General features: G+C 43.9%; 1 protein-coding gene across 1 annotated transcript in view; it reads left to right on the top strand.

Annotated features, from left to right (window-relative positions):
- The window catches only part of LOC149455144 (pancreatic alpha-amylase-like), a 30,725-nt gene extending 5,979 nt beyond the window's left edge, over positions 1–24,746 (top strand). Inside the window, exons 3-10 of the mRNA XM_089686552.1 lie at positions 9,250–9,447; positions 9,877–10,107; positions 17,937–18,070; positions 18,387–18,509; positions 18,595–18,694; positions 18,850–18,971; positions 19,663–19,788; positions 24,511–24,746. Coding sequence (XP_089542678.1) covers positions 9,250–9,447; positions 9,877–10,107; positions 17,937–18,070; positions 18,387–18,509; positions 18,595–18,694; positions 18,850–18,971; positions 19,663–19,788; positions 24,511–24,700 — 1,224 coding nt within the window. The 3' untranslated portion in view covers positions 24,701–24,746. The remainder of the gene's footprint in view (positions 1–9,249; positions 9,448–9,876; positions 10,108–17,936; positions 18,071–18,386; positions 18,510–18,594; positions 18,695–18,849; positions 18,972–19,662; positions 19,789–24,510) is intronic.
- Positions 24,747–26,931: the final 2,185 nt, after the last annotated feature.

Consider the following 26,931-nt stretch of genomic DNA (forward strand, 5'->3'; position numbering starts at 1 on the left):
AATGCTGAAAATACATTTTCTTTCTTACAGCTGCAAACGATGAGCCTGTATGTTCCATTGGGAACAAATAGTTTAGTAGATGTAAGAGTAGATATTTAGTCATTTAACAAGCACCTTACTTTATATTTCAATATTTTTATTGAAAAAATGGTATACACAGAAATAGAAACATTACCCACCTGCATGGTGAGTTGGGGTGAATAAACATGTTTATATTTTTATAAAATAATATACCATATTTTCCGGCGTATAAGATGACTGGGCGTATAAGACGACCCCCTACTTTTCCTGTTAAAATATAGGGTTTGGGTTATACTTGCCGTATAAGACTACCCCTCTTCCAACGCACACCAAATAAAAATTAAAAAACATCAGATTTGATTTCAATATGGTATGGTATTTCAGTATGGTATTCCAATGATGGGGTGTTATTCCTCCCACTGACACCAATGATGGGGCACGATTCCTCGCTCTGACACCAATGATGGGGCACTATTCCTCCCACTGACAACAATGATGGGACACTATTCCTCCCACTGACACCAATAATGGTGCCCCATCATAAGTGTCAGTGTGTGAGGAACAGTGTCCCATCATTAGTATCAGTGGGAGGAATAGTACTCCATCAGTGTCAGTGGGTGAAATAGTGCCCCATCATTGGTATCAGTGGGAGGAATAGTGCCCTATCATTGGTATCAGTGGGAGGAATAGTGGCCCATCATTGTTATCAGTGGGAGAAATAGTGCCCCATCTTTGGTGTCAGTGGGAGGAATCGTGCCCCGTCATTGGTGTCAGTGGGAGGAATAGTGCCCCGTCATTGGTGTCAGTGGGAGGAACAGTGCCCCATCATTGTTGTCAGTGGGGGAAGGAATACTGTTCCATCGTTGGTGTCAGTGGGGGGTGGAATAGTGCCCCATCGTTGGTGTCAGTGGGGAGGAGGAATAGTGCCCCATCGTTGGTGTCAGTGGGGGGGAGGAATAGTGCCCCATCGTTGGTGTCAGTGGGAGGAATAATGCCCCATCATTACTATCAGTGACACCAATGATGGGGCACTATTCCTCCCACGGACACCAATGACACTTGCTGACTCCTGTTCCAGCATGGTGCTGCTGCAGCCAGCATACATGGTTGCAGCAGCACCTCTGCACAGCACACTTACCTGTCGTTCCCTCACTCGATTTTCGCGGGGCCACTCGGCTCCACCTCCTCGCCGGCGATTGGCCACCTGTGTGCCTTTCCTGAGCTACAGTTCTGGCGCCCAATCGCCGGTGTGGAAGCGGAGCCAAGCAGCCGCGCGAACATCGAGCGGCCGAATTGAATGAAGGAGCAGCTGCGCTTCCTGGACTGGATCGTCGTGGGACTGGGACCGGAGCCAGGTAAGAAACAGCAGCCGCCTGCCCACCCCTGTACTTAGTGTCCCTTCCGTTGGAAGGGGGGGTGGCGGCGCAGGCACCACGCCGCCCCCTAAAAAGTGCCACCCTGATACCAAGTTTCAGCATGCCGTATACCGGCGTATAAGACGACCTCCGACTTTTGAGAAGATTTTCATGGGTTAAAAAGTCGTCTTATACGCTGGAAAATACGGTAGGTACGTAAGAAAACATTAATCGATGATGTAAACAGTAAACACCATCCCCATAGGGTAACAAATGTTCCATCAGTCAGTATGCATAGGTAGTTTCATATAAATATTTAGCAACAATAAAAAAAAAAAAAAGGAGTACAAATAGAAGAAGAAGAAAAGAGAAAAGAAAGAAAAAAAGGGGGGAGAGAAAAGGGAGAGAGAGAGGGTCAGCTGTAGTTCTATTAAATAATAGAAATATATCTGATCCATGGTTCAAACGTAACCTCAAATTTAGAAGTATTATTGACGATGCTCGTAAGTTTATCATTTATCATTATCCAATTAAGTTTTTGTTTAACCCCATCTAGCGGAATTGATGATTGTTTCCAACATCCAGCTATGGTAATACGTGCCGCTAATAAGAGATAAAGAATTAATTTAGTTGATTTCTTGGGAATGTCAGCGGGCAGCAAATGAAATAAAGCTACTTACGGTGATCTACGAATGTTAATTCCTGTTACCAAGTAAATGAAGTTAAACATTCGGATCCAAAATCTATTCACTACCGGACATTTCCACCAGATATGGAGCATAGTGCCCTCTTGTCTGCAATTTCAAAAGCAGTTAGGTGATACTGATAGAAACATTTTAGCGAGGCGTGTAGGAACTAGATACCAGCGAAGTAGTGTTTTATAATTGGATTCGATAAGAGCAGTATTAATCGAAATCTTTGATAGAGTATGGGCCGTATTTGTCCAAATGTCCAGGTCTAGTGAGCTATTCAAATCCCTTTCCCATTGAGTCATGTAAGATAATTTAGTAAGTGGACCGACAAAGGAAGCATAGATAATGGACAAGCGACTTCTCATCATCCCAGTAGCCCCACAGGAGATCTCTAGAGGAGTGAGTGTGCAAGGTTCTAGGAGTAATTTGAGTTTACTAGTAATAAAAGATATAAGTTGATGGTAGCGGAACAATTCACTGGAGGGCATCAGGTAATTTGTCAAAAAGCATTGGAGAGAACAAGGACGAAGTCCATCCAGGAAACCTCCAATACGCAGTAAACCCTTATTCATTCACCAATGAAATGCAGATGGTGATAAGCCAGGAACAATCTTGGGGTTATAAGAAACTGGAGCTAATGGGGTATGTAGAGAGCAGAGAGGCTTGTGTGCCCGCCATCTATCCCACACCATTAACGAATAGGAGAATGTAGGACATAGCATAGGATGACGCAATCGACTAGGAAGACACATGAGAGCACCAATAGCGTAAGGATGACAAGATAAGGCCTCGATGCCAAACCACTGGGGAACATAACCCCTAGCAGTAGTGCAAGATAGCTGTGCCATTTGAGCCGCCTAAAAATAAATCAAAAGATTAGGAAGTCCCAAACCACCATGCTTTTTTAGGGAAAATAGAGTTGACTTGTTAACTCTAGGACGTTTCCTTTCCTTATAAATCTAGAGACTGCTGCTTGTAATAGTAACAATTCCCATTTGGGCACCATGATCGGTAACATCCTAAAGTACTACAAAAATCTCGGTAAAAAGATCATCTTAATAGAGCTAATTCTACCAAACCAGGATAGGGGAAGATCCTCCCAGTCTTGTAGGTCAGTTTTGAGTCGTTTGAAAAGCGGGGGATAATTGGTCCTATATAACGACGAGATTGGTCCTATATAACGAGTTTGTGAGGTGAATCCCCAAATAAGGGAAAGAACGAGAGGCCCACTGAAAGTCGAAGTTGTCCCGCAGATATTGGACCTCCAAATCTGGTAAGGAGATATTTAAAGCAGTTGTTTTAGAGGAATTAAGTGTGAGACCAGAGGTCACAGAGAAACGGTGAAACAAGTGGAGGAGACCAGGTAGAGACATTCGAGAGTTAGATATATACTGTACATAAGGACATCATCAGCAAATAAGGCACATTTATGATCTCGTTGACCAGAGAGGATGCCAAAAATAGTGGGATCAGAGCAGATAGCAATCGCGAGTGGTTCCATTGTGTCTTGGAAATTCGCTTTAACGAATTTCTCCTTACTGTGAGTACTCACAGTTGGATGCGCAGAAATCCCCCATAAAGCTGTGCGAATCTCGCTTACCACGACTGCAGCTAAACTACACGATTCCTGCCCATCCAACTACTTTTAGCTTCTGTTGAGATGTGGGGGTGGAGCTCCGTTACCCTAGAATGATCAAACGACACTCTCAGGATGGTGTTGCAATTCACATAAGGGCTGGTTTCAGACTCAGCTCTCTGTTTTATTAAAAATACACACATGCCCCCCACATGAATAAAGTCAATCCCCTCCCACCGAACAATGCAATGGGGAGTGCCTATACACAGGATGTACATTCCAATTGGAGCATAGCCTTTCCTATTATCTATCACTGGTCCTCCCCCATGAGTCTTCTGAGGTCAGCAGACTTCCTCCCCTTCCCCCCCATGAGCCTTCTGAGGTCATATTTCCTGTCCTACTAGCTTCTATTGGTATGTAAATTCTTTGTACAAGCATTCCCTAAAAATATCAGTCTGTACCTGGATGGGCCCGATACGATCTTTATTAAAACACATCCATCCAAGATACAGTTTCAAGTTGGTAATGGGTTGTAAGATATGCATAAGCCTACACGTGGAGTTCACACCGCTTGGCGCCTTGCGTTATGAAGCCCATGTGGTACTATGCTGCTGATATGTGGATACAGGCCCACGGTCTACTGCCAGCGACATTCGCATCGAATGCCGTGGTGGTATACACGCCGGTCTATAAGCGCAGATCTGCCATCTCATCCATTACCAAGCTGAGTACTGTAATACATACATTGTACATGCGCATTGCCCAATTGCAGCCTTCAGAGCTTTAATTAAGCCACACGAGAGACATATGAATAACACGAATATATGACACATTTAAAGTTCGACCAACAATACAAAATTTCCATGACAATTGCCAAAGCAAATAATAAGGGAGAACGCAGGAATCCCTGTCTAGTGCCTTGCCCTATAGACAGGGAGGCTGATTTATATCCGCGAATGGAAACTTGAGCTGAAGGGTTAGAATATAGAGCCTGTATCAATGTCATGAAACAAGGGCCAAACCCTACTCTACCCAACATCTGAAATAAATAGTCCCATGATAAGCTGTCAAATGCTTTATGAATATCTAGTGATAACAATAAGACTTCCCTCTGTGAGGATTTATCCCAATTGGATTGTACATCTGACAGTAAAGCCAAAGTCCGACAAATTTGGTCCGATGTTTGTCGACCGCTGATGAATCCTGATTGATCATCATGAATATAAAGAGCCAAAAATTTGTGGAGGCGTAAAGCCAGGATTTTACTAAGAATATTTAGATCACAGTTAATTAATGAGGTTGATAATTGGAGACTAAAGTAGCATCCTTATGGGGTTTGGGGATAACACTGATGAATGTCTTGTTTTCGTCAGGAGGCACAAGTCCCCCATCCCGTAAATAATTAAAATAATGGGCCATATGTGGAATCAGAATATCAGGGAAGACCATCTCGTCCTGGGGATTTATGAGGGGCAATAAGCACCTTACTTTAATCATCCTATCTGTGTTCCAGCTTTAGGGTACTGTGTTTGAGTCCTGTTGATGCTCTATGTGCATCTAGTTTCTATGATTTCCCAGTCTAGATTTCCTTAACCACTTGCCTACAGGGCACTTATACCCCCTTCCTGCCCGGGCCAGTTTTCAGCTTTCAGCGCTGTCGCACTTTGACAATTGCGTGGTCATGCAACACTGTACTCATATGAAATTTTTATCATTTTTTTGAGACCGATAGAGCTCTCTTTTGGTGGTATTTAACCACTTGAGCCCCAGAGGATTTACCCCCCTTAATGACCAGGCCTTTTTTTGCTGTTTGGCGCTGCACTAATTCAAATGATAATGCCGCGGTCATGCAATGCTGTACCCAAACAAAATTTACGTCCTTTTTTTCACACAAATAGAGCTTTCTTTTGGTGGTATTTGATCACCTGTGCGCTTTTTATTTTTTGCTCTATAAACAAAAAAAACACGAAAAGTTTGAAAAAAAACAATATTTTCTACTTTCAGCTATAAAAAATATATCGTAAACTCAAAGTTAGTCATATATTTAAGCCAAAATGTATTCTGCTACATGTTTTTGGTAAAAAAAATCCCAATAAGTGTATATTGATTGCTTTGTGTGAAAGTTATAGCGTCTACAAACTATGGTATAGATACTGTAATTTATGCCTTTCTTTGCTATACAGCGCTGCACTAACTCAAATGATAATTGCGCGGTCATGCAATGCTGCATCCAAACGAAAATTACGTCCTTTTTTTCACACAAATAGAGCTTTCTTTCGGTGGTATTTGATCACCTGTGCGCTTTTTATTTTTTGCGCTATAAACAAAAAAACCACAAACATTTTGAAAAAAAACAATATTTTCTACTTTCAGCTATAAAAAATATATCGTAAACTCAAAGTTAGTCATAAATTTAAGCCAAAATGTATTCTGCTACATGTTTTTGGTAAAAAAAATCCCGTGCATTAGCGGGCAAACTGGCGCTATCTAGGAGGGGCGCTAACACTATCGGAAGTCACCAGTGACACTAATACAGTGATCAGTAAAAATCTGTTCACTGTAATCAATGACACTGGTGACAGGGCAGTGAATGGGTTAACTGGGGGGGGGGCGATCAAGGGGTTAAATGGGATTTCTGGTGCACTAGCGGGCAAACTGGCGCTATCTGGGAGGGGCGCTAACACTATCGGAAGTCGCCAGCGACACTGATACAGTGATCAGTAAAAATTGGTTCACTGATCAGTGACACTGGTGACAGGGCAGTGCAGGGGTTAACTGGAGGGGGGGGGGGCGATCAAGGGGTTAAACGGGATTACTGGTGTACTGGCGGGCAATCTGGCGCTATCTGGGAGGGGCGCTAACACTATCGGAAGTCGCCAGCGACACTGATACAGTGATCAGTAAAAATCGGTTCACTGATCAGTGACACTGGTGACAGGGCAGTGAATGGGTTAACTGGGGGGGGAGATTAAGGGGTTAAATGGGATTACTGGTGTACTAGCGGGCAATCTGGCGCTATCTGGGAGGGGCGCTAACACTATCGGAAGTCGCCAGCGACACTGATGCAGTGATCAGTAAAAATTGGTTCACTGATCAGTGACACTGGTGACAGGGCAGTGAAGGGGTTAACTGGGGGGGCGATCAAGGGGTTAAACGGGATTACTGGTGTACTGGCGGGCAAACTGGCACTATCTGGGAGGGGCGCTAACTCTATCGGAAGTCGCCAGCGACACTGATACAGTGATCAATAAAAATTGGTTCACTGATCAGTGACACTGGTGACAGGGCAGTGAAGGGGTTAAGTGGGGGGGGGGGCGATCAAGGGGTTAAACGGGATTACTGGTGTACTGGCGGGCAGTCTGGCGCTATCTGGGAGGGCCGCTAACACTATCGGAAGTCGCCAGCGACACTGATACAGTGATCAGTAAAAATTGGTTCACTGATCAGTGACACTGGTGACAGGGCAGTGGAGGGGTTAACTGGGGGGGGGCGATCAAGGGGTTAAACGGGATTACTGGTGTACTGGCGGGCAATCTGGCGCTATCTGGGAGGGGCGCTAACTCTATCAGAAGTCGCCAGCGACACTGATCAGTAAAAATCGCTTCACTGATCAGTGACACTGGTGACAGGGCAGTGAAGGGTTAACTGGAGGGGGGGGGCGATCAGGGGGTTAAATGTGTCCTAGAGTGTTCTAACTGTAGTGTAGTGCTTGTGTACTCACTTTTTGATTGTCTTCTTCTCTGTCTGGAACGGAATGTGTCCAGGCAGAGAAGAATGACATCATATCCTGCCCTGTGTGTATGTCAACACAGGACAGGATAAGACAGGGACCGATCATGTGATTTCAGCCAGAAATCACTGGCTGAAATCTAATGATTGATCCCTCCTGGATCAAATAGTGTCACCCGCGGGTCGGCGGGAGCGCGCGCGCGCGCCCCCTGCCGGCGAAAGTGTTGGGAGCGCGGAACCCGTTTTTAAACGTGGTTTTGCGCTGCACTGCCGCCCTGAACACGTATATACACAGTGGCAGGGCGGCAAGCGGTTAATCACCTCTGGGTTTTTTTATTTTTTTGCTAAACAAAAAAAAACAGCTGAAAATTTTGAAAAAAAAATGTTTTTTCTTAGTTTTTGTTATAAAATTTTGTAAATAAGGGATTTTTCTCCTTCACTTATGTGTGCTAATGAGGCTGCAGTGATGGGCTGTGATAGGCTGCACTAATGGGCACTGATAGGTGGCACTGATGAGGAGGCACTAGTAGGTGGCACTGATGGGAATTGACAGGCATCACTGATGGGCACTGAAAGGCAGAACACATCTATGGCACTGATAGGTGGCACTGATAGGTGGCACTGACTGGTACTGTAAGGTGGCACTGACTGTCACTGTTAGGCAGCACTGATAGGCAGCACAGACGGGCACTGATAGGCGGCACTGACTGGCACTGATAGGTGGCACTGATTGGCAACACTGATAGATGGCACTGACTGGCACTGATAGGTGACACTGAAAGGCAGCTTAGATGGGCACTGATATGTGGCATCGATGGGCACTGGTAGGCACTGATATGTGGCATTGATGTGGCACTGATGGGCACTGGCAGGTGGCACGGATGGGCACTGACAGGTGGCATTGCTGGGGCTACACTGATCATCAGTGCCCTGATGATCAGTGTAGATGTCCCCTCCGAGGAATGCAGATTACCGGCTCTCCTCTCCTCTTGAGCTGTCAGCGTGACAGCTCGTGAGGAGAGAAATACCGATAACCGGCATTTCCCTATTGACATGCGATCAGCTGTGATTGGACACAGCTGATCACATGACCGAGCCGACATCTTCGGCTCTTTCCATTGATTGCTGATCCGCTGTGTCCGAGGGACACAGCACACCACCGATTGCAGCGTTGCACGCTTCCAGAGCTGCGCATGCACGGTTAGAGTGGGAGGACATCATATGACGTCCTCCCAGAATGAGAGAACCACCTTGCGCCCATCATTACCTTATATGGCGGGCGGGAGGCGGTTAAATTCCCTAAGGTTTTTTTTTCCCCCACAGTCCCACTTCACACTGTTTTAAGCAAATTGATCCTAGGGTGACCAAAACAAGAACGAAGGTTGGAGTGTTGTTAATTCTACCGAGCCAGGTACTCATGTAAATGGCTTGGTATATTTTAACCATCCCTATACAGTGCTGACCATAATGCTCTTGGTACAGGCTTCAACCCTCCCATTACTGTCTGTGATGTGTTATGTGATTGGCAGCAGACTTAAAGAAGAGCTTCCATTGAAATGTACAGACCTCCAACAGAACTGCAGGTAAACAAGAGATGGCCAAATGCTAGTTGAGCAACAATCTTTTGAGTGTTTTAACACCCCCTTAAGATCTGGTGTTAAATTTACCAACAAGTGCCTTAAGATGGCCAACCTTTTAAATACAAGATAGTTATGTATTATTTCAACAAAGATACATAGTCATATGTATTGTGATGTTCAGAAAAAGTGTGCATGTTTCTCTTTATTCAAATACATTCATATTTAATATTGAGATGTATTAATTTAGAAAAAACACAATATATCAGGATAATAACTGAACTTGTATTACAATTTAGGTATATATCTATGTTGATGCCGTCATTAACCATATGTGTGGATCAGCTGGTGGTGCGGGAACACACTCAACTTGTGGAAGCTATTTCAATACTGGAACCAAAGAATTCTCTGCAGTACCTTATTCTAACCTGGATTTCAATGATGGCAAGTGCTCTACTAGTAATGGTGAAATTCAGAACTATGGAGATGTTAACCAGGTACGACATTGTGTTTTCTGTGATGTTGTAAAGGATTAAAGCTATTTTGTTTTTACACCTTTCCCACACCTTGAAAAAAATTTTTGTGTTAGAAAAAAGGAATGGAAGAATGGCTTAGAGATTGTCAAAGATTCCAGCAATTTGTTGATTGCTAACAAGGCAATTCACTTTTTGCAGCGTGTTGAACTGACTACAATATTTTCAGCTGCTTGTTTATCCAATGTAGTTGAGGATGCTCAAGTCGCAACAGTGATTTGCGACAAAATAACTTGTGTGGCTTCAACCCATAGAGAGAAGATATTGGTTGCCCTATATAAATAATATATAATTTTATACATACAGCAATACATATATATATATATATATATATATATATATTACATTTATTTAATGTAACTTCACATGTATGCATGTATGTTACTACTGCAGGTGAGAAACTGCAGACTTGTGGGTCTCTTGGACTTGGCGCTGGAGAAGGATTACGTCCGTGGAAAGATTGCTGCCTTCCTAAATAACCTTATCAGCATTGGTGTAGCTGGATTCAGACTGGATGCTTCCAAACACATGTGGCCTGGAGACATCTCTAATATTATCGGGAGATTGAACAACCTCAACACTCAGTGGTTCCCTAGTGGCACCCGTCCTTTTATCTTCCAGGAGGTATTGTCAATTGTTTAACAAAATAATGATATGTACTTCTGAAAGTAATGTTTGAATTATCATTATATTGTGATTAATTTGCACAGATAAATACATGAGAGAACTGATGTTTGTTTATAAAACAAGATTATCTCAGGATTCAAGGAAAGCAAAGTGCTAAAACTGTTTAAGTGCTGGTTCACACTGATGTTGTGCGGGATTTGCAGTGAATTCTGTGCGTTTCCTGCATTGCATCAGAATCGCACTCCATTTATGTGAACTGCTGCGGGTGTCTATGTCAAGGTAACAACACCGCATAAAGGTTCGCTGTACGCAGCGCGATTGGGTGAACTGTGAATGAACACCCATGTGATCTGATTCCAGTAGGAAAAAAGGGTGCATGCATCTTTCCTGTGGATGTGGTGCAATTTGAGAAATACAAAATGAATGGCTCAAATTGCACTGTGAAGCATCACATGTATTTTAAACAGGAATGCAGTGCGATTCCTGTCCAAATCATATGCGCTTTCCTGCACCACAATAGTGTGAACCGACACTTAAGATATCGCTAACTCAGAGCAAGCAATCTATAGCTACTGCATTTAGTTAACTTTTAAGTAAACAAAGCAACTAACAAGGATGTTATTAATTATCATTTAACAAATATATCTGCCTCATTCACAATTGCCCTATTACAAAAAGACCAGATTATACTTTATAACATATATGTTGATCAAATGTCAGAAGCATTTGTGCAAGCTGAAGGAAATTTTCCTTTACCTTTTTTTTTTTTTCTATTTCAATGGTTTTTATTAAATTTTTTAAACAGTATAAACAGAGGCAATAAAACACGCCCACGCAGGGGCTATCAATTGCACAGATAAACAAAATGCAAAATAAAAAAAAGGGAAAAACAATGCTCTAATGCCAACAGGGCAAAAGGTACGCCCACGCAGGGGCTATCAATGGCACATAAGTTACAAAACATTAATGTAACTGATTATAACAACTAAATGCAGCTGTCCTCCTTTACCTTTTTTAACAGAATTCCTGTATCATCATCTCCAAATATTGGGCAAAATGAGGTATATTTTCTCGTTTACAGATTTTAGAAAACTATATTGCATTTCTGCCACGAGAAAGAGCTAATGACACAGAAATGTAATCTATTAAAACATACAGTGAAGTTTTGTTCATCTTGCACAAATGTCTCTGACATTCATGCAACTAATGTCTGGCAAATAGATCACTTGGTGTGTTCATTGTAAATATAGCTGTTAGGAATACTATGCAAACTCTTTAACTGCTTGGTACTGGTGCCTCCTGGCCCTTTAAGGCGTTTCAGATCCCAGGGAATGGGGTTTCTGACCATGTGAACTCCATGATTGGCTATCACAGTGGTCACATGATAGGAAAGCTCCCAATCGCAAGTACAGAATGGGAGCTTTCCATTAGCTGGCAGTAACAGTACTGGGAGCGTCCACAGCCCACGCTTTTGGCACAGTTCTGTTTAACTTTAGGTACGCATATATGCAGCCTCTAAGTGTTAAGGCCCACCTGCCGAGTGGCCACATATATGCGTACCACCGGCGGGAAAAAGTTAAGCAATTACAGATCATTATTAAATTTCAGTGTTTTCAAGCCTGGGTATTCAATTTTGATTTTCTTATTCTTTTACCAAATTTATAGCCTACTGTTGTCTCAAAGTAATCATATAAATTATTATCATTTATTAACATACAGTATCTCACAGAAGTGAGTACACCCCTCACATTTTTGTAAATATTTTATTATAACTTTTCATGTGACAACACTGAAGAAATTACACTTTGCTACACTGTAAAGTAGTGAGTGTACAGCTTGTATAACAGTGTAAATGTTCTGTCCCCTAAAAATAACTCAACACGCAGCCATTAATGTCTAAACCACAAAAGTGAGTACACCTAAGTGAAAATTTCCAAATTGGGCCCAAAGTGTCAATATTTTGTGTGGCCACCATTATTTTCTAGCACTGCCTTAACCCTCTTGGGCATGGAGTTCACCAGAGATTCACAGGTTGCCACTGGAGTTCCCTTCTACTCCTCCATGACAACATCACAGAGCTGGTGGATGTTAGAGACCTTGCTCTCCTCCACCTTCCATTTGAGGATGCCCCACAGATGCTCAATAGGGTTTAGGTCTGGAGACATGCTTGGCCAGTCCATCACCTTTACCCACAGCTTCTTTAGCAAGGCAGTGGTCATCTTGGAAGTGTGTTTGGGGTTGTTATCATGTTAGAATACTGCCTTGTGGCCCAGCCTCCGAAGAGAGGGGTTCATGCTCTGCTTCAGTATGTCACAGTACATGTTGGAATTCATGGTTCCATCAGTGAACTGTAGCTCCCCAGTGCCAGCAGCACTCACGCATCCCCAGACCATGATACTCCCACCACCATGCTTCACTGTAGGCAAGACATGTCTTTGTACTCCTCACCTGGTTGCCATCACACGCACTTGACATCATCTGAACCAAATAAGTTTATCTTGGTCTCATCAGACCACAGCACATGGTTCCAGTAATCCATGTCCTGAGCCTGCTTGTCTTCAGCAAACTGTTTGTAGGCTTTCTTGTGCATCATCTTTAGAAGAGACTTCCTTTTGGTGTCAGAGCCTGGGTTCAAACCTGGGCTTTCTGCAGTGAGAGGCAATGTTTCTTTTTGCTGAGCCACCTGGAATGCTGGACAGCCCCCTTGACAATTATTTGGATGATTTATCTTGAACCTTGAACCCCTTGCTCCTTCCATGAACTTCCTGATAAAAGCCATGTCTCTGCATTTCCTGTTTGCCAGTTTATTTTGCCTTCTCCAGCCAATATCCCACTTGTCTCTCCTGCTGCCGTCTATACCTTCGCTACCGACCTTTGGCTTGTTCCTGGACTACGATTCTGCCTCATCCTCATCTAATACCGTTTGTGACCGACCCTTGGCTTGTTGACTGACTCCGTTTCTGCTTGGTTCCTAACCTGTTCAATCTGCTATTGTATTCCAGCTTGCTCATTCCCTGGTGGGGTGATCCTGAGATCTGCGACCTGGTACTAACATGCAGCCAAATCCATCTCCATCATTAGGAGCTCTGGTGAAAACCGGTTAGTGCATACACCCCACACCTCAGGTGAGCCTGCGTCATTTCCTAGGGTGACCTGCTGCTGTACCTATCCTGCTGGTTTCAGGTAATCCTTACACTGCTATAGCAACTGGTCTCTGAACCTGACCCAGACCGTGACAAAATAATCTGGCCCAAACATGGAGGCCGCTATAGCAAATGTTGTGGCTCTTCTTAGGCAACAAATTGCTGAGCTGCAGGAATTCGGGGTTACCCATCAAGAAAGAGTTGCCAAACTAGAAAGCATAGTGGATAGACAACAGGGAGAGATTCAGATTCTGCAGAGACAACTGCTAAACCGGGATGAAACCAACTCACATATGCCCCAGCCCCAACCATCTAAGTTTAATGGAGACCGCCACCACTACAGGGGTTTCCTTAATCAATGTCGTATATATTTCCAAATGTACCCTGCTGCATTTCCTTCAGAGAAAAAGAAGGTAATGTTTATTATTGGGCTTCTGACTGGGGAAGCTCTAGCTTCAGCCTCCCCTTATATAGAACAAGACAATGGCACTCTGAATAATCTTGATACCTTTTTGACCGCGATGAATCAGGTTTTTGATTATCCCAACTGTTGTGCTACTGACGAAGCAAAGTTGCATAGTCTGCGGCAGGGTAGACGCTCGGTCGCTGAATACACAGCCGAATTCAGATGTTGGATCGCAGATACCACTTGGAAAGCTGCAGCACAAAAAAGCCAGTTCCGCCAAGGTCTTTCTGAACAGGTATAGGATGAGCTTGCCAGAGTAGATATTCCTAATGATCTTGAGGAATTCATGCAATTGTGTATCCAAATCGATCAAAGACTTACAGAAAGGAGGAAGGAGAGGCTGGGAATGTTTGGAAGTAATAGGGGCATGCATCTCTCTGCTAGTCCATTTGTTCAGCAGGATTCAAAAGTCTCTCTGGGTTCTAACACTCCTGAGCCTATGTAGGTTGATGCTATCAAGAGATCCATTTCCATTCAGGAAAGAGAGAGAAGACGTTCAGAGAACATATGTCTATATTGTGGGGACTCTGGTCATTATGCAATTAATTGTCCTAACAAAGTTAGAATAATTGCTGTGACTGATGTGATTGTGCCTGAACAAATAAACTCCATAAGCCAGTCTGTCTCCCCACTGATTCCTGAAGAGAATAAAGTGAACTCACTTCTCTCTCATTTTGTCATTCCCATTAAACTTGTATTTGAGGGCCATGAAATCTCCTGGTCAGCTATGCTGGACTCCGGGGCTGGGGGGAACTTTATGGATATAGAGTTTGCCCACAACAATAATATTCAAGCAAGAAATACATTTACCCCTATTGATATGGAGACAGTTGATGGGTCACCCTTATCTTCAGGACCTGTTACCCATAAAACGGTTCCCCTGGTACTGTTGTTTGAGGATGACTATTGTGAGACCATCAGCTTTCAGCTGATTACATCACCCAAGTTTCCCATCATCCTGGGCATTCCTTGGTTCTCCACTCACAATCCTTCCATCAACTGGGGAGCATGGACTATAGATTTTACATACCCCCACTGTGAAACATATTGTAAGAAACTTTGCCGACCAAGTTCGTCACCGGCCAAGGAATCGCAAAGTGATATAGTGGCTATCCAGTCATATGACAATTTGCCCCCACAATACCATGGGTTCCGGGATGTTTGTGACAAGAAAAATGCCGATCAATTACCCCCTCATCGCCCATATGATTGCCCCATTGAGCTGCTCCCAGGGGCAGAAATACCTTTTGGCCGCTTTTTCAATCTGTCAGAACCTGAATTAAAAGTACTCTGGGTGTGGATCGATGAGAATTTAGAGAAGGGCTTTATTAGACACTCAACATCCCCTGGAGGAGCAGCCCTGTTCTTCGTTGAAAAGAAAGACTCCACCTTGCATCCATGCATTGATTACAGAGACATGAATAAAATCACTATTAAAAACCACTATCCATTACTCTTGATCTCTAAAATGTTGGAAAGACTTAGTTCTGCCAAGATCTTTACAAAACTTGATTTACGAGGGGCATATAACCTTGTCCACATTCGTCAAGGAGACGAATGGAAAACTGCCTTTAGAACCAGGTATGGGCATTTTGAATCCTTGGTGATGCAGCTTGGACTTTGCAATGCCCCTGCAACATTTCAGCATTTCATCAACGATGTTTTTCGTGATCTGTTGGACCAATTTGTAATTGCTTATCTGGATGATATCCTTATCTTTTCCGATAATTGGGAGGAGCACCGCAAACAAGTTTGTACTGTCTTTGAAAGATTAAGGAAGAATAGACTTTACATTAAATTGGAGAAATGTGAGTTTGAACAAACCCAGATCCAGTTCTTAGGCTATATCATTTCTCCAGAGGGAGTGAGCATGGATCCCGAGATCAAAGCAGTGGTAGATTGGTCAGCCCCTGGAAATGTTAAGGAAATTCAACGTTTCATCGGGTTTGCCAACTTCTACAGGAAATTTATAAGAAACTTTTCTAAAGTGATAGCTCCAATCACACAGCTGATAAAGAAAGGGGTATCCTTTGTGTGGACCCCTGAGGCACAGGCTGTTTGAAAAGCTAAAAACTCTTTTCACTTCTTCACCAATTTTGGTATATCCCGATCCTGAACTACCCTTTATAGTGGAAGTGGATGCTTCAAATTCTGCCGTGGGAGCTATCCTGTCTCAGCAAAGTGATGAAAAAAATGCAGCTTCATCCTTGTGCCTACTTTTAGCCGAAAGGAGTTAGGACATTGGGAATAAAGAGCTACTGGCAATTAAGGAAGCCTTTTCTGAATGGAGGCATCTACTAGAAGGGGCTAATCATCCTGTAACTGTTCTCACTGACCATAAAAATCTGGAATTCATTCTCTCGGCCAAGAGTGATCGGTCAAAGTTCCTGGACTACGATTCTGCCTCATCCTCATCTAATACTGTTTGTGACCAACCCTTGGCTTCTTGACTGACTCCGCTTCTGCTTGATCCCTAACCTGTTCGATCTGCTATTGGATTCCAGCTTGCTTATTCCCTGGTGGGGTGATCCTGAGATCTGCGACCTGGTACTAACATGCAGCCAAATCCATCTCCATCATTAGGAACTCTGGTGAAAACCGGTTAGTGCTTAAAGCCCACACCTCAGGTGAGCCTGCGTCATTTCTCAGGGTGACCTGCTGCTGTACCTATCCTGCTGGTTTCAGGTAAGCCTTACACTACTATAGCAACTGGTCTCTGAACCTGACCCACACCGTGACATCTGGGATGACAGCCATGCAGACCAATTTGATGCAGTGTGTGGCATATGGTCTGAGCACTGACAGGATGATCCCCCCAACAACTCAACCTCTGCAGCAATGCTGGCAGCACTCATAAGTCTATTTCCCAAAGACAACCTCTGGATATGAAGCCAAGCATGTGCACTCAACTACTTTAGTCAACCATGGCAAGGCCTGTTTTGAGTGGAACCTGTCCTGTTAAAAAGCTGTATGATCTTGGCCACCATGCTGCAGCTCAGCTTCTGGGTCTTGGCAATCTTCTTATAGCCTAGGCCATCTTTATGTAGAGCAACAATTCTTTTTTTTCAGATCCTCAGAAAGTTCTTTGCCATGAGGTGCCATGCTGAACTTCCAGTGACCAGTATGAGAGAGTGAGAATGATATCAAATTTAACACACCTGCTCCCCATTCACACCTGAGACCTTGTAACACTAATGAGTCGCATGACACTGGGGAATGAAAATGGCTAATTGGGCCCAATTTGTGAGATACTGGACCTGTCCTAGGACATTGTCAAAAACTTTGGTTCGAGAACTCTGTCACAGATACATCCTCTATTTTGTTAAGAATTCTCCATGTTCTCCCCTCATTCTCCCCCCCCCCTCTGAGAGTCACAGAGACATTTGGCCAGTGTGTGTGTGTGTGTGTGTGTGTGTTGGAAGTGTCACAGGCAGGACAGAGCCCAGCAGGGAGCCCAGAGCTATACACTTCTCCCAAGCTAAGCGCCTGGCTGTCTAAGAAAGCTGTGAACTATAATACCTCGTAAAAGCTAATGCAAGCCTTCCCAGAAGTTCAAAGAGATCCTAGCTAAGCACAGACCAGATAGCACTTTTAAAATCCATTTTTCCCCAATGTCTCATATCTTGGAATATGAGGGACTTACATAAAAACCAGGCATATCGTCAGATTGGCCAAGAGGAGACGAACAATTTGATAGGTCATTCTCCTTGGCTGGGATACATAGGAAAGCAGAAAAGTACATCTCGTGAACCATTCAGTGTATAATTTCATATCTAATCAATCCTCAGACGTGTCTGCATAATAATCTACCCGCGGGTGGAGTGTCACTTGTGCAGATGGAAAGTTATGATTTTATGATTGTCACTTGTTTCAGTGATTTTATTTATACATATATATTTATATAGATCCTTTGTGTTTACTTATACTATGTCAATTGCCCCTGTGACCCCTCCCCCTGCATAGGGGAGTTTCCAGGATGGCCCATGTGACCTTTGGTTCAAATAGTAGTGAGCATTTAAAAGAGGATGCAGACATTTGGTCAGTTGGCTCTGAGGAAAAGGCAAGTCCTCGAAACGCGTCAGCCTATTGGATGTCTACACTCCCTATTGCAGACTGCTACTCAGCGTGGTGTTGACCAAACAATTTTGACCTGACATGGCTCAAATGTTGTCTTGAGGTGATCATTGACATACATTATGTTTTTGTGTTTCTGATAGGTGATTGATCTGGGTGGAGAGGCTATTTCAGCCAGTGAATACTATGGAAATGGCCGGGTGACTGAGTTCAAATATGGAGCCAAGCTTGGCAATGTGGTTCGCAAGTGGAACCAAGAAAAGATGGCATACCTGAAGTGAGTACAGACATATCTTCTATTGATATAGTGGTTAGCACTTCTGCTTTGCAGCACTGGGGTCCCTGGTTTATGTTCTGACCAGGACATTAGTTACATTGTTTGCATGTTCACACTGTGCTTGCATGGGTTTCTTTCCACACTCCAAAGACATACTGGTAGGTTTATTGACTCCTGTTTAAAACTAGCCTTGAGATGGTAATCTACTCTGGCGCAGGAGAAAACTGCTACAGAAATATACATATAAAAAACAATCTTATTGTGTGATGAACATGGACTGTATAAAGGGATTTACTTATCACTGTTTGTCCTACAGGAACTGGGGTGAAGGATGGGGATTCATGCCTTCCAATAGAGCACTGGTGTTTGTTGACAACCATGATAACCAGAGAGGACATGGTGCTGGAGGTGCTTCCATCCTTACCTTCTGGGACTCTCGGTAAGGATTTACTAGACACAAATACACAAAATAATTAAGACATGGCGTCATATGCACAAACTTGTTCTATTTCTAATTTTTACAGCCTGTACAAAATGGGAGTTGCCTTGATGTTGGCACATCCCTATGGTGTCACACGTGTCATGTCCAGTTATCGTTGGACAAGAAACTTTGTCAATGGACAGGTAATGAATGTTTTCAAGAATACAAATTCATGTGAGCCTCCTCTCCCTGCTTCAAGCCATCCTATCATTTTCTATCCTTAACTAAATGTGAAGCAGAAAATGGAGATACCTATATACTATATACCTACGCCTGACTGGTTCTTTTTACTCTGCAGGATGTCAATGACTGGATCGGACCCCCAAGCAACTCTGATGGATCAACTAAGGCAGTTACTATTAATGCTGACACAACCTGCGGCAATGATTGGGTCTGTGAGCACAGATGGCGCCAGATTAAGTGAGTTAAAGTAAATTTAGGGGTATAATTCAGTCATTCTTCAAGGGACTGTACAACCCCACAACCACCCTGATTCCACCCAAACCATATACATCTGATCACTCATGAAAATAAAGAAAGCCAGGAAACTGAAATGTGTAAAATGATGGCCTCTGCCCCTTTATGTGGGTTTAAAACAGAATATGATGACATCTTGTAGTTCTCAATGAACTGCAAGGGTGCTGGTGAGTGCTCTCGTAGTCCATTGAGTTTTCTGGAGTAAAGTAACTGCCTGCCTGTATCGGAGGTACGGGCAGACAGCTACACTGACTGTCTGCAGTAGCCTAATATTGCACTCGCAAGGGAAGGAGCCACAGGACCTAAAAAGAGAGCCACCAGAATTATTTTTATACCTTTTGTCATATTCATTCAGTTAAAGCTGTTAGCCCTGGAGACAATACAGGAAGGAAATGAAGGAGTTGGTTGTAGAGGGTCCCATGGGGATACTTGGTTAGCCCCGTGTTCCCAGCATTACATTATCTTTACATTCAAAACTCCCAACTACCAGATTATACATGTGCATTAATGTGTACATTAAAAAATAAATCCAGCATTTGACAGATTAATATGATATATACACTTTAATTTCTGAGAGATTTATCCATGATATATATTTGTGTATGATTTTTCAGGTTTTTTATTCTGCTTTTAGGAACATGGTAATCTTCCGTAACACAGTTGATGGCCAATCATTCACTAACTGGTGGGACAATGGAGGAAATCAAATTGCTTTTGGCCGTGGCAATAAGGGATTCATTGTTTTTAATAATGAGAGCTGGTAAGTGATTTTAATATTAACTACAAACAGCAGTTACCCATCAAGTAGTTTTGAAGATCCACGATTTAAACCTATATAGTTTTAAGAAACACTGTACCTTTAAGAATACTGAAAGATGCTGATAGAAATGGCATGCAGGCACACTGCTTTGCCAACAAGTAACTGAAGCAGCTTTTTAGTATTAGTCTGGTTCTAATCTGCCAAAGTTTTAACACTTCCACTGTAACTGTAAAAGCCTTCCACTGCACCCTATCCCCACAAAAATCATATTGGCTTACCACTATTTTAGGGTGACTTACTGCAGGTAAGCAGTAAAGCTGGTCATAGATGGTTTGAAATTCTGCTGGTTCAGCAGGGACCAACTTTGCTTCATCTTCAGAGCTCTGCCGTGCCCCTTCCCATAGTTCCTGACAGGCCAACATATTGGCTGCAATGCTGTCCCACTAGATCCATGTTTCTCAAGTAATGGGTTGTGACCCAAAAGTGGGTCGTGACCAGAGGCAGACTGGGCCACGGGGCAAGTGCCCCCCAGGCCTCTCTAATGCCCCAATAAAATGTCTGGTCCCCTGGCAACATAGCTTAATAAAAACTGCCGGCCACACCAATATACTGTAAATATTGTGATGGCTAGGGCTGGGACGTTCATTTTTACTAGCATGGAGATTATTGCACTATCCATTTTTGAAGGAATAAATTTGTTTACTGTTTAAAAAGTGCATTTACCATATTTTTCGCTCCATAGGACGCACCTGACCATAAGACGTGCCTAGGTTTCAGAGGAGAAAAACAAGAAAAAAAAATATTCTGAACCAATGGACTGCAGACATAGTACAGGAAGTGACCAGACACTGCAGACACAGTACAGGAGATGACCAGAGACTGCGGACACAGTACAGGAGGAGGACCAGAGACTGAAGACACAGTACAGGGGATGACCAGAGACTGCAGACAGCACAGGGGATGACCAGAGACTGAGGACAGCACAGGGGATGACCAGAGACTGAGGACAGCACAGGGGATGACCAGAGACTGAGGACAGCACAGGGGATGACCAGAGACTGCAGACAGCACAGGGGATGACCAGAGACTGCGGACAGCACAGGGGATGACCAGAGACTGCGGACAGCACAGGGGATGACCAGAGACTGCGGACAGCACAGGGGATGACCAGAGACTGCGGACAGCACAGGGGATGACCAGAGACTGCGGACAGCACAGGGGATGACCAGAGACTGCGGACAGCACAGGGGATGACCAGAGACTGCGGACAGCACAGGGGATGACCAGAGACTGCGGACACAGTACAGGGGATGACCAGAGACTGCAGACAGTATAGGAGATGACCAGAGACTGCGGACACAGTACAGATGACCAGAGACTGCGGACAGTATAGGGGATGAACAGAGACTGCGGACAGTACAGGAGATGACCAGAGACTGCGGACAGTACAGGAGATGACCAGAGACTGCGGACAGTACAGGAGATGACCAGAGACTGCGGACAGTACAGGAGATGACCAGAGACTGCGGACAGTACAGGAGATGACCAGAGACTGCGGACAGTACAGGAGATGACCAGAGACTGCGGACAGTACAGGGGATGACCAGAGACTGCGGACAGTACAGGGGATGACCAGAGACTGCGGACAGTACAGGAGATGACCAGAGACTGCGGACAGTACAGGGGATGACCAGAGACTGCGGACAGTACAGGGGATGACCAGAGACTGCGGACAGTACAGGGGATGATCAGAGACTGCGGACAGTACAGGGGATGACCAGAGACTGCGGACAGTACAGGAGATGACCATAGACTGCGGACAGTACAGGAGATGACCATAGACTGCGGATAGTACAGGAGATGACCAGAGACTACGGACAGTACAGGAGATAACCAGAGACTGCGGACAGTACAGATGACCAGAGACTGCAGACAGTACAGGATATGACCAGAGACTGCAGACAGTACAGGGTATGACCAGACACTGTGGACCTTTAGAGAGGGAGGGGGAGTGCGTACCTGAATTTGAAAGGTACCCGCTCCCACTTCCGCGGAGTTCTCCTTCCTATACTGTGGGCACCCGACTTTGACAGCCGGGCGCCCACTGCACATGTGCGAGAAGGGCTGCGCTTTGTGAATTGCCTGGCGTCTTTTGGGACCTGTCATAAGTTCCAGAAGACACCAGACCATTCACAAAGCGCAGCACTTCTCGCGCATGCGCAGTAGTCACCGGGCTGTCACAGATGCCGGGGCGAGAAGAAGCCGGTGCGGGAAGACTACAGCGCTGGACCGAGGAACAGGTGAGTTCCTGCCGCAGAGAACTGCTGAGCGGCCGGCTCGGTATTCTGACATGGTGGCGGCGGAAATACCGGACCGGCCGCTTTATATTCGTTCCATAAGACTCACTGACATTTTCCCCCCTTTTTTGGGGGAAAAAAGTGCGTCTTATGGAGCAAAAAATACGGTACATTGTAGAATACTGCACAAGTTGTTTTCTGGAATAAATTATAATGTTTCGGAAATTAAATTATTTTTGGGTCATGACTTAATGACCAAGGACAAATGTGGGTCCTGAGGTTCCACAGGTTGAGAAATACTGCATGAGATGATGGTGGGGTTGTGGGCCATTTATATTCTCCTGAGTGCTGGTGTTAGGTAAACATAAACTAGTCCAATAGCTGATATATTTATAGTGCCTGTTTGATAATCATGCAATCAACTATGCACAGCTTCAGATTTTATCATTGTTATGCATAATGTTAAGGTTACATTTTATTGGAGGACACTGGAAAGTTAAACTACCTAAATATTATATTGTATCGCTACGGGACCTTTAAAAGAAACCTCCGCCTTTGAGTTCCTAGATATATATACAGTCAGGTCCATAAATATTGGGACATCGACACAATTCTAACATTTTTGGCTCTATACACCACCACAATGGATTTGAAATGAAACAAACAAGATGTGCTTTAACTGCAGACTGTCAGCTTTAATTTGAGTGTATTTACATCCAAATCAGGTGAACAGTATAGGGATTACAACAGTTGGATATGTGCCTCCCATTTGTTAAGGGACCAAAAGTAATGGGACAATTGGCTTCTCAGCTGTTCCATGGCCAGGTGTGTGTTATTCCCTCATTATCCCAATTACAATGAGCAGATAAAAGGTCCAGAGTTCATTTCAAGTGTGCTATTTGCATTTGGAATCTGTTTCTGTCAACTCTCAAGACGAGATCCAAAGAGCTGTCACTATCAGTGAAGCATGACATCATTAGGCTGAAAAAACAAAACAAACCCATCAGAGAGATAGCAAAAACATTAGGCGTGGCCAAAACAACTGTTTGGAACATTCTTAAAAAGAAGGAATGCACCGGTGAGCTCAGCAACACCAAAAGACCCGGAAGACCATGGAAAACAACTGTGGTGGATGACCGAAGAATTCTTTCCCTGGTGAAGAAAACACCCTTCACAACAGTTGGCCAGATCAAGAACACTCTCCAGGAGGTAGGTGTATGTGTGTCAAAGTCAACAATCAAGAGAAGACTTCACCAGAGTGAATACAGAGGGTTCACCACAAGATGTAAACCATTGGTGAGCCTCAAAAACAGGAAGGCCAGATTAGAGTTTGCCAAATGACATCTAAAAAAGCCTTCACAGTTCTGGAACAACATCCTATGGACAGATGAGACCAAGATCAACTTGTACCAGAGTGATGGGAAGAGAAGAGTATGGAGAAGGAAAGGAACTGCTCATGATCCTAAGCATAGCACCTCATCAGTGAAGCATGGTGGTGGTAGTGTCATGGCGTGGGCATGTATGGCTGCCAATGGAACTGGTTCTCTTGTATTTATTGATGATGTGACTGCTGACAAAAGCAGCAGGATGAATTCTGAACTGTTTCAGGCAATATTATCTGCTCATATTCAGCCAAATGCTTCAGAACTCATTGGACGCCGCTTCGCAGTGCAGATGGACAATGACCCAAAGCATACTGCAAAAGCAACCAAAGAGTTTTTTAAGGGAGAGAAGTGGAATGTTTTATGCAATGGCCAAGTCAATCACCTGACCTGAATCCGATTGAGCATGCGTTTCACTTGCTGAAGACAAAACAGAAGGGAAAATGCCCCAAGAACAAGCAGGAACTGAAGACAGTTGCAGTGGAGGCCTTTCACCAGGGATGAAACCCAGCGTCTGTTGATGTCTATGCGTTCCAGACTTCAGGCTGTAATTGAGTGCAAAGGATTTGCAACCAAGTATTAAAAAGTGAAAGTTTTATTTATGATTATTATTCTGTCCCATTACTTTTGGTCCCTTAACAAGTGGGATGCACATATGCAAACTGTTGTAATTCCTACACCGTTCACCTGATTTGGATGTAAATACCCTCAAATTAAAGCTGACAGTCTGCAGTAAAAGCACATCTTGTTCGTTTCATTTCAAATCCCTTGTGGTGGTGTATAGAGCCAAAAATGTTAGAATTGTGTCGATGTCCCAATATTTATGGACCTGACTGTAAATGCAATAGTTCAACAAGAGGCAACATCATTCTACTTCTTGGGTTTTTACTTGAATTTACAATGGGATCAATGAACTAACCAGTGTGAGAATTCCCCAAGGTGGGTATTGTCATGCAAAATTCCATGGTCTCTGGAAAAAGAAATCCAGTGGCTTAAAATGCCTGGGAGTTACTCATAATTTAATCATTCACTTATTCTTGCAGGAACATGGATGTCACTCTGAACACTGGACTTCCTGCTGGCACATACTGTGATGTCATCTCTGGACAGAAAGAAGGCACTCGCTGTACTGGTGTACAGGTCACTGTGGGCAGCACTGGCTCGGCTCGCTTCACAATCAGCAGCTCAGCTGAAGATCCATTTATTGCCATTCATGTGAATGCTAAGCTGTAGTTGTTAGCAATTTGCATTAGCACCAATAAAGATATTCAAACAGTGACTAATATCCTTGGCATTTATAATTTTTGAAGCATGATTTTCTGGTTAGGCAACTGCAAAGAAAAAAAACACAAGGGTCTTAAAACCTTTCCCATTATATTCAAAACCAAAAAACTATAAGGGTTTGGCTATAGATACATGTAGCACTACCCCCTTAGGAGTTGCTGAGTTATTTCCAGGCTCCCTGACGTTCTGGACCCCTTTCTGAAAGCCCAACCCCTGCTGACACCACAGGACTCCTTTGACCAGAGTAAATTACCACCAGAAAGCAGGCGCGCACACAAATTAGAGTAAACTGATATGAGCTTTATAATAACTTCAATGTAAGGTTGGTTAAACAGTACAAATTGGTATTGGTAAATGGAATAGCAATTATCACTCTTAGCAACTCTAAGCAAAGAAACAACACATACAGCAGGCTGTCAATCAGTGTCAGCAGGCCTGCTTTTCGGAAGTTAACCCAATACCTTCAACCTAAGGTGTAGTCAATCCCAGTGAGCAATGAAAACTAGCAACAGGAGAACTAGCTCACTTTGGGCCTTCAGAATCTGATGGCAAGGCTTAAATATGAGATAAATAGCTCTTTTACCAGGGTAGTCAATGGCCTTTTAAATGCAGTGAGGATTCCTCTGCCAGTGTTCTCTTGTTTAACTGGTGTATGGGACTCTCTCACCCAATTGGTGGCTTCCAACAGGTCTTGGCTGTCTCTCTCTGTCATGCGGATGGGGGATCCCAAAGGTTCTCTGGTTTCATTTGCAGCATTCCACCCAGTCACCATGCTTTGGGTCACCTGCTGGCAGACTGCCTCGCTGAACAGGGTGGCAAGGCTAACAGTCAGCAACTCTTCCTTGATTCTCCTCTCTCTAGCTATGCAGCCTGGTTCAGTTCTCCAGCACTCAGGACAATTCTGTCTTTGCTTCAGCTCTCCCCCTCTCACTTCCTGTTCCTGGGCTTTCACATTTATATGCCTCTGCCCACACACCAGCTCTTCTGGGAAAAATGTAGTTCCCCAATAAGCAGCCTTCTAACAAAGTCCTGCAGTTCAGCCTATACGATCCATAAAACCTTTAGCAGAGTGTGTCAATGACATTGCAGCAGGATGTTACATTTTGATTTTGAATACATTTAGTGAGAATATGTGTTAAAATGTGTGTTAGAGCCTAATTTAAGCCAATTAATTTTTTTTCCTTGTGTCAACTTTTTTTGTTGTATGCAAATCAATCCCTTTTTTTTGTTTTTTGTTGTTTTTTTTATCCCTGTGACACCAGGACAAGAAATGATGAAACAAGTAACAAAAAACAAAATGACAAATGGATCTAACCTTTTCCCATTCTTCTATTGTTTTTGTTTTTCTGTCCCCATTAGAAAGGTTTCCTATAATTTCCTATTCCTCTGACCCCTTTTACTGGGACAAATCAGAGGTTCTAAGCTTTCTCACTCAAAGCAAAAAAAAAAATGTTTTGGCTAGAGTTGGGCTTTATACACAGGATGATTATTTGTCTAACAGAGCTATATCTGAACACCACTGAATCCTAATTGTTGGCTCCCAGGCTGGGGGTGCACAGGTAAGGACTAGAGATGAGCGAAGTATTCAAAAATTCAATTCGACTGATTCGGCGAATTCGTGGAAATATTTTGATTCGAGTCGAATATATTCGCTGCGAATTTAACTTATAAAAGGGTGTTTCTAGGCTTCAGAGAGACTTTATATTAGTGCAGAACACTGTACCTTTAATTTAAATGCCCTTGGAGTCTGCTGGGGAAGAGAAATAATACTGACAGTCAGTATGACATGCAGATGAGTGCCGTCGATCTTAGAATCACCGCACACTTCACTCATTTGGGCAGTCACGGGCCAAAACCAGAGTGTGGAGCCACAGTGTGGCGGTGGAGGCAGCAGCAATGGGAGGCCATACAGCACCCTATGACAAAAATGGAAACCACCAGCAGTGTGAGGAGACCTGAAAGTGGCACATGGCAGAGTGTGGCGATGGAGACAGCAGCAATGGGAGGCCGTACAGGGACCCATGACACACTCTGGACCTGGCAGCAGCATGAGGAGGCGGTACAGGGGCCCATGACAGATTACGGGCCTGGCAGCAGCATGAGGAGTTGGTACGGGGGCCCATGGCAGATTACGGGCCTGGCAGCAGCAATGGGAGGCCGTACAGGGACCCATGACACAC

This window comes from Staurois parvus, unplaced genomic scaffold (assembly GCF_062004578.1).
Source record: "Staurois parvus isolate SC_StPar_1 unplaced genomic scaffold, SC_StPar_1.0 ptg000402l, whole genome shotgun sequence".
In the NCBI taxonomy this organism is placed as follows: Eukaryota; Metazoa; Chordata; class Amphibia; order Anura; family Ranidae; genus Staurois; species Staurois parvus.